The sequence below is a fragment of the Rhinoraja longicauda genome, chromosome 33 (genome assembly GCF_053455715.1).
Source record: "Rhinoraja longicauda isolate Sanriku21f chromosome 33, sRhiLon1.1, whole genome shotgun sequence".
In the NCBI taxonomy this organism is placed as follows: domain Eukaryota; kingdom Metazoa; phylum Chordata; class Chondrichthyes; order Rajiformes; family Arhynchobatidae; genus Rhinoraja; species Rhinoraja longicauda.
The window spans coordinates 19,817,282-19,826,175 of NC_135985.1; the positions used below are offsets into that span (position 1 = coordinate 19,817,282).

The 8,894-nt window shown below is 35.2% G+C and overlaps 1 protein-coding gene across 4 annotated transcripts in view; it reads left to right on the top strand.

Annotated features, from left to right (window-relative positions):
- Positions 1 to 8,626, top strand: part of LOC144609156 (D-glucuronyl C5-epimerase-like) — a 97,881-nt gene extending 89,255 nt beyond the window's left edge. For all 4 annotated transcript variants that reach the window (XM_078427585.1, XM_078427583.1, XM_078427582.1 and 1 more), the window contains exons 3-4: positions 3,333 to 3,578; positions 4,437 to 8,626. In XM_078427585.1, coding sequence (XP_078283711.1) covers positions 3,333 to 3,578; positions 4,437 to 5,461 — 1,271 coding nt within the window. In that variant the 3' untranslated portion in view covers positions 5,462 to 8,626. The remainder of the gene's footprint in view (positions 1 to 3,332; positions 3,579 to 4,436) is intronic.
- Positions 8,627 to 8,894: the final 268 nt, after the last annotated feature.

Consider the following 8,894-nt stretch of genomic DNA (forward strand, 5'->3'; position numbering starts at 1 on the left):
ATAGAATTTTGACTCCAAAACAAATCAACTGTCTGTTTAGGATAACTAAGCATTGGCTTAAATGCTCTTGAATTAAAGCTAGAACGAATTGAAGCGTGTTTATATTCATTATTCATTCAATCTTAACAATCTTAATGGTAAAAATCATGCAGTGTTCCTCATCATATTAACATAACTGTTATTTTATTGCAGAAGAATGAATTATAACCTTAGTAAGGAAGGCAAATTTGTGACAGTTAAGTTTTATTGCATATTGGATGTATTCTCATTGCTGATGAGAAAATATGCAATTCCAATGAGATTTGTTGAACTAAAAATTCAACCACTATTGACTCGTAATATTAAACCTTCAATTAAAAACAGCAACAACTTTGATTTATGTAGTGCCTTAAGTGTGCTTATCTAAAATAATATCTCTGCACTTGACTAAAATACCCAAAAAGATTAAGTAATTAAATAATTTTAGAAGAAAGGTAAAGGTTTAAGATTCGCCAAGGAAATGCAAAAATTGTTAGATTGTTCCATGTCAGGAGTTGTTAAAATATGGAATATCACTGCCTAAACATTCAGCGGAAGAGCATTCAATCATGGCTTTGGAAAATAAATTGTTTAAATATTTGAAAGGGGGGGGGGGGTGAGGGGAGGGGAATGCAGAGTTATGGCAAAAGACTCATGGAACAGGACTATAATTGATTCCCATATAGAAAGCTGGCACTGGCTCAACGGGCTGAATAGCATCTTATACGCTGCAGTTATTCTGTGGTACTTAATTCGTGGGCCATGAGCGCACTTCCCATCTGAAGGAAAAATCTTTCTGGTAAAGAAACAATCAAATGGGCATTGAGACTCCAGCAAGAATTCTGTCCAAATTAATTTATTATAATGAAATAACATATCTCGGATATTCTGTATTGGAATTCAGTCTTTCTGGGTATTGGAATATTGCTATTTTGTAATTGTAGGGCTTTTGTACTTTGGATTCCTTTCTGAAAGATTTAATGAGCATTTTAGGTCATCTGTTAGAGGTTCCGAGAAATCAAAACTCAATTATTTTTCCTATTTTAACTGGATTGTCCATATCTGCCTTAGAATTTGACTTCTTGCATATAGCTTGATTTAATTTGATTTAAAGTCTTGAACATGATCGAAAATAGCTTCACTGTATAATTAAATTATTAAATTAATATTAACCTATTTTCCATCATGAAATAACTTCAAAGTAGCTTTCCAAATTTTGATGATTTCAGTAACGTTTTTTTGTTTCAGAGTGTTAGAAAAATGTAATTGCTTCTTTCAATACCTTCTTGCTGTTAAACTGAAGTTGGCAGATGAGTGTCCAGCATCACCTTTGTACAAGTAGTTACTATGGAAATGGTCTGTACTTCTTTGGATTATGTCTATTGCCATGATACAGTGGCTGATATAGAACACATTTTATAGATTTCCTTTACTAATTGAAAATGATTGCATTTGTCAAGAAGTAATGGGCAAAGATCTTGCCTTTTCTCAACGATAAAGCAAATGAAATGTGAAGATTGGGGAAAGTTATTCCCCTCTTTAATAGAATCTTGTCTTTTGTTATTGTAGATCAATTTCTGTAGTATTCTCAAAACAATAGATTGCTCTGTACCAAATGAAAACAGAATGCAAAGCTGTGCACGTCACAATTATTGTTTGGAAATATTAGTTTGGAGAATATGCAGGATTCCTCAGCAATTTGTTGTGTTTTTGAATCAAGAAAGGACTGGACAACTTTAGAGAGATGCTTTCATGATAGGTGCACATAGTTTGAGCCGCCAGCCAAATGTTTTGTTTAGAATATAGCTGTAAAGTTGATCTGCCACAGTCATTACTTTTGCTCATTGCACCTACCTCTTTATGAACATACAGCATTCTGTTCCATTGAATTCACTTCTAATGCTATCATGAAGTTTCTTTAAGGTATCTAGATAACTTAAGCAACTTTTAATATTCCATAAAATGTATTAGTAACCCATATTAGTTCCGCCATTTGTAATTTGTCACTGTGCATTGCGATCCTTGTTTTTTGTGTAAATAATTACCAACTTAATCCAATTAACCCAGTAAGGTGTCAATAAAACAATAATATGTCTTTGCGTGACAAAACACAAGTAGAAGTTCATTAGCATTCACATTTTTTTTAAAGCCCAAATATGACATTGATTGATAATGTGTTGGAATTTAAGCTCACTGGGTTAGAAGGATATTTAATCATTGCTGCTGACATGGTATATTCAACTCATAGTCTTGAGGGCAATCTATCATCTTGTCTTGCCCACATGGTTTTGTGTGCCTTGAAACAAATACTTGGCCTAGCCATTATTTTGGGGTGGGGCGGGATACCATGTGTAGGAAAGAACCACAGATGCTGGTTTAAATCGAAGGTAGACACAAAATGCTGGAGTAACTCAGCGGGACAAGCAGCATCTCTGGAGAGAAGGAATGGTGACGTTTTGGGACGAGACCCTTGTGGGGGGGGGGGGGATACTTTGTATTATCATTGCAGCAGTCTTTGTCTTTGAAATATGTTGGGATATCTGAAAATATTTACAAAAATCCAGTCTTACTATGTTGTACTAATTTTTTTCTGAATCTCCTATTTCATCTGAAAGTGCAATTTAAAGTTAATTGTAATGTACTGAAACCAAGGAAGTTATGAGTTCCATTTATAATCTTAATTCTTGAAGGAAATCACATTGACACACTTTTCATTCAAGTAATGGTATTAATGTTCTTTGTAATCACATTAGTCAAATATGGAATAAACTCATCATTATAATACAAAATTATACGAATAGAGCACTGATAAACCATATGCATATGATTCCACAGTTTGCCTGTAAAACCGAATGCACATTAACTGCATTTAATTGCCAAAACTAAATTTAGGATAAAAATGGTAATAATTACTTGGCATCTTGGGTTGATACATGTGCATTCTGTAATAAGCTATTATTTTTGCTCTGCTAGTAGAAAATTTGAATTGTGGGGCTCATATTTTTCAGCTCTGGGAATAAGAAATAAATAGAGGCTGAGTTGGTTGAAGGTGCTTACTCGTTATGGATGGCCTGGTGATATTGGTGTCTAAAAGTACTTGCTCAATGGCTAATTGACACCAGTAATGGTGAACTTGCATTTTATTAGGCTCTTAAATTAATGTTGGCTTGCTTTTGATTTTTGAGTAAACAAAGTGTATTGAAAAACTTAATGTAGAATCGATTTACTCGATTTTGACTTAACTGTTTTAATAAGTTGTTTAATATCCTTGATGTTCTCAGTACTAAACCTAATCATTCTTTTCTCTCCTGTAGGTGTTCCTTTGTCCACACAGTGGGGACCGCAAGGTTATTTCTACCCTATTCAGATAGCACAATATGGGCTAAGTCATTACAGTAAAAACCTCACTGAGAAGCCTCCACATGCCGAAGTATATGAAGCCACGGAGAAAAGGGACAAAAGCACAAAGCAAAATGACTGGATGGTGCCCAAAGGTTGTACTGTTTCTACAGTCTTTGACAAAACAAGATCCTGCAATGTAAACCAGTTCTCCACCCCAGGTATTTTATCTTGCTGCATAATATTTGTTAAATTGAATGTGCCCTCTATTTAAGAAAAACATTGAAGTAATTGTCAGCGCTAAAGCTCTAGATCTTTGCAGAATTGTAACGAACTCAACTGGTGACAATGTCGGGATGAAGGACACACTGTTATAAGGTGTAATGTATTCTATATTCTCGCGTTATTGGCAATTTCTAGACCCTGAGAGCCTTCGGCAAGCCAACTTAGATTTGTAAATCCATTATTTTCGATATTCTTTGTACATTGACAAAGTCAAGATATTCCTCTTGATGGTCAATATCTGTAAGCTTTCTGAGCCCCAAAAAATAAAATCTTTTTAACTTCAGTGCAAAAAAAGAAGCAATTATTTCAGCACTAAAGGTGGAGTTAGAATCTGTTGCAAGGTTGCATCAAATTTTATTTCCACAGGGCTAAATCATAAAAGCAATATCAGTGTTATTAATGTGGGGAGTCACTTTGAAAGATTTTGATGATCCAATGTTTGTAGTTTCAGTCTCATAACGCAAATGCCTAGATATTTATAAAGTGGAAATAATTCTAAACTTGAAGGTTTTGCAGAATTGTACAGTTAATTCAAGAAAGTCTTGTAAAACCATTTGGGGATTAGAATTAAGCCTGCCACATGTTCAAACTTCTGTAATGTGCAATAATTTATCTATTTAAAGTGATGGTGTAAAATGTTGCATGATTATTGCATTTAACTGTGGTAGCTTTGTGGAGGCAGGAGTGACTAAGTAGACTGGTGGTAGTAATACACATCACAAATCTAAATTTACCTGCTGGTTTATAAAGCTGAAGTATTGTACAAATGTTTCACCTTAACTTTTTCCTTTCAGAATCTTCAGAGGGAGTTTCTCTGATGCTTGGAAATACAAAAGATTTCATCATTTCATTTGAGATTAAATTCTCAACAAATGGTAGTATTTCAGTGGTACTGGAGACAACTGAAAAGAACCAGCTGTTTACAATTCACTATGTCACAAATTCACAACTTATAGCCTTCAAGGACAAAGCCATTTACTATGGCATAGGTCCTCGGACTAGCTGGAGTACTATCACTAGAGATCTTGTGACTGACCTGAAGAAAGGTGTTGGCTTGTCTAACACGAAGGCTGTAAAACAAACCAAAATAATGCCGAAGAAAGTCGTAAGGCTTGTTGCCAAGGGAAAAGGTTTTATTGACAACATCACGATAGCGACTACGGCACACATGCCTGCCTTCTTTGCTGCTAGTGACTGGCTGGTAAGAAATCAGGACGATAAAGGTGGCTGGCCAATTATGGTGACTCGCAAACTGGGCGAGGGATTTAAGTCTTTGGAGCCTGGCTGGTATTCGGCCATGGCCCAAGGTCAAGCCATGTCTACACTTGTAAGAGCCTACCTGATTACAAAGGAACAGGTGTACCTCAATTCAGCCTTACGGGCAGTCATGCCCTTTACGCTCAAGTCAGAGGATCATGGGGTAAAAGCTGTGTTAATGAATAAATACGATTGGTATGAAGAATACCCAACTGCTCCCAGCTCTTTTGTTCTGAATGGCTTCATATACTCTCTACTAGGTCTATATGATCTGAAAGAAACAGCAGGTGAAAAACTAGGTCAAGAAGCTAAGAAACTCTATGATCGAGGCATGGACTCTTTGAAAGCCATGCTTCCACTGTTTGACACTGGCTCAGGTACAATCTATGATCTCCGCCATTTCATGCTTGGTACAGCTCCAAACCTGGCACGTTGGGACTATCACACCACCCACATCAACCAGCTGCAACTGCTGAGCACAGTTGACGATGCGCCTATCTTTAAGGAATTTGTTAAAAGATGGAAGTCCTATTTAAAAGGAGGGAGGGCTAAGCACAACTAGAGCTGAAAGCCAAAATATTATCTTGTGAATCAATCATTATAATATATGAGGAGATTCCTTAATTTAAACATTTTTCTAAGTGTACAAACAGTACATTTTGTATCCCTGCCACCCTCTTAATGGCACACTTTTAAGAGTCAAACACTCTGTAACTCTATTTTAAAGAAAAAAATCAAATGGTTGCGAAACAATATCTGACTAACCATTGTTTTGGTTGACGTTGCCTTTCTCTAGGGGGGCACAATCATGAACTGAATTTTCAACTCCACATGCTGATTCACCTTCAGCCTATCTGGGCAAAACAATCATGTGAACGGCATCTGCTGATTTTTCAGCGCTGCTTTCATTTCTGCCTACTGCTATTTTTGTTTTCTCTTCTGCCTTGATTTTGTTTTTGCAACTACTTGATTATATTAAATCACGTACCTTACCAATAGTAGAATAAATAATTTGCAACCACTTGATCATATTAAATCACGTACCTTTTCAATAGTAGAATAAATAATTTTACTTTTTTTTAAAAATGCGTCAGCATCTATTTGGTATTCCTGGTACGGCAGCAATCTGATCACCTGCATTCAGTGACTCTGAATCCCTATCTCAAGAATCCAACTAATTTGTTGATTTCTCTGCCTAAAGAAATGTTGAAAATTGTGATTAACCCCTAAGGTGGTTTGTGGGCATATTTTCTGTTTGGGGATGAGGCTGTTCTTAAAAAAATAGAAAGTAGCACGAACTTTGAAATTCATTCATTATGTTCACCTGTAACTAGCACAGAATATTTTTCCATTGTATGTTTTAAAAAAGTCATTTGAAGCTTATTGCTCATTTAGTTTTTGATGCACATGGCAAAGCACAACAGAAAAAAAAGATTAAAATGTAACTGCACAAATATAGTAATATATACGTATAGTGGATTCTGTAATACAGTGCAAGGGATGGGTTTGGTTTCCATTTGAATAGCTCTGATCCAAATGGTGCCATTTTCACCCTTTTTAGCCTTGCCACTATTTTTATCGCACCCCTTTTCATTCATGAGCAGACCTGTTTCAATTTGTGTCTGATTTTGGTGTGGTGCATAGCATCCTGGGGTGAGGGTACATCGTAACAATGACTGTCTGACTTTGGTTATTGTTTGGCTTTTTAAAGAAAAAATGTTTGATTGCAACATGTTCCTGTAATTCGAGCACTGCTTCTCTCTTGCGCCTCAATAACAGTTGTAAATATTATGGAAATCTTGTATTTTGGTGTGTTGATTTAAGGAGTAAAAATGAGTTCATTTCTTTTATTATTCCCTTCGTTTTAAACAACAAATGCACCAGAGTAAGTGGCGAAGAAGGTTGGTTATTGGCACTAAATTTGTTGCATTCGTTTGTTAAATGAATGATTGTGGGTCTAAAGGGGCAATTGATTCTTTTTGTAGGTGCTGACTGACCTTTTTTGTATCTCTAATTTATTACAGTTGTATTTTGGATTTGCATAATTCTTCTATTTTGATCTTCATTCCAAATCCTGAATTGAATGAATATGAAGCAAATTGGTACGGAAGGGGTGGTTTAAGCTATATTGTTACTGTATTTTTAAAGTGTGCATTCAACAATAAAATCACCAGCCCAGAAATGGATTTGAATGCTGAAATCATTTGTACAATATTTTCAGAACTACTTTGGTTGCCAGAGTGTATCCTTAGTTCAAAAGTCAGGACTTTTTTTAAAAGTTCATCATCTTTCTCAAATTGATCTAAAATAGTTACTGGGGAGTGAGGAGAAAATGCAGCTAAAGATATTTACCACATTGGTTCTAAATATATTACTTGGTGACTTTTTAAATATAAACTTTCAATATATATTTTCCACATGTGGGACCAAATTGATTTTTGATAACCTGTATTGATGTTTCGAACATTTGCTATAATGATGACGTGATCATTTGATTCCTCACTGAGGTGATTTGCATCTTTGAGCTCTCCTAAAAATTTGTTAAATCTATTTTTAAGCTCAAAGGAGTCAACATTATAAAATTTACAACATTTGATAATTCCTATTTCCTGGTAATGATTAGTTAATCCAAATCTGTGAATCAACATTCAAAGTTCTGCCTAGTTAATAATGGATTTGAGAAAGTTAAACTATTTTCTCATCTCTCCCCTTACCCGTTCTTCTTTTTTTTTTTTTGCCTGTGCCTGCTTTTCTGACTTTAGTGCCAAGTATGGAGTGGTGTAAAATACAAGACCTGATGTTAATATTCACTGCTTCAATCCATTTATTTTGAAGGAAAAACATACCGAAGATTATTTATTTTAGAATTATCATCCATAGTCCAATGGTGTGTATTTTATCTTAAAAATTGATGCATATTTGATCTGACAAAACAGTGTATATGAAAGGTATACATTTTGGCAATTAAATGGAGATTAAATTATGAATGCAAAATATTTCACATGTATTTTTTATCCAGCCTGTTCTGTTGCTGAAAGGTTTTCAAATGCAACATTATATTTTCCTTCTATCTTCGTCCCCCAACCCGCCAACAATTATCATGGCTTGGTTCCTTTTGGCGAAGCATTTTGATAATGGTTTTATATTAGAAATGTATTGTCTGTGTCTATTTTCTTCACAATCCGGGGTTCTGTTTATTTAAATTCAGCTTCTCTTCAGATCTTGTGTTGTGAATACCAAAGCATTAAAAAAAATCCCTTCAAAACTTGAGCAATTTCTTTTCAACTTGAAGTATTACACATTTTTCTGGTCATAGAATGCATAAGAATTTAAGCTGCAGGTGGGTATATGCAAACAGATGCGTGGGATCGTAACTTTGTGCTGATGTACCCTGTCTAGGCAATGCGCAAGACTTTCACTGAAAGCTGCTATTTTCAGTCACACTGTATTTTTGATTTTAACTTGTATTTTTACACATGGATTTGAACCATATGTTGGATATGCAATAACTTGTTTACTAAACACTGTTGCCTGTTGACAGGGCGAGGACAGTGTAGAGCTGTACCAATTTGCATTTGTTAAGCACAGTGTGCACAGTAGTACAGCATTGCTATTTTGTACACGGCAAAAATCATAATTTTTCAAATAAAGTGACTATATACTACGTTTATATAAAAAAAATTGGTTGGATCAATCTTTGCTGTGCTGAGTATCTTTGCTTACTGGAATTATACAATAAAATGTTTTCCAAAAAGGGACTTGATAGCTCTGTTTGTTAATCCACTATTATATACTACTGTTTCCTTTGAGGTTTAAAAATGTCTTTGAAATTGCCCTGATGTCTAAACTTCCCATTTTGTTTCCACCTCTGCCATTGCATCAAAGATTCATGACGTGCAGTACAGAAATGGGGCCTTCAGCCATCCGTGGCATCCATTTTGTCCATTCACACTAATTCTATTTGCCAGCATTAGGTCTGTATCCCTCATCTCAGC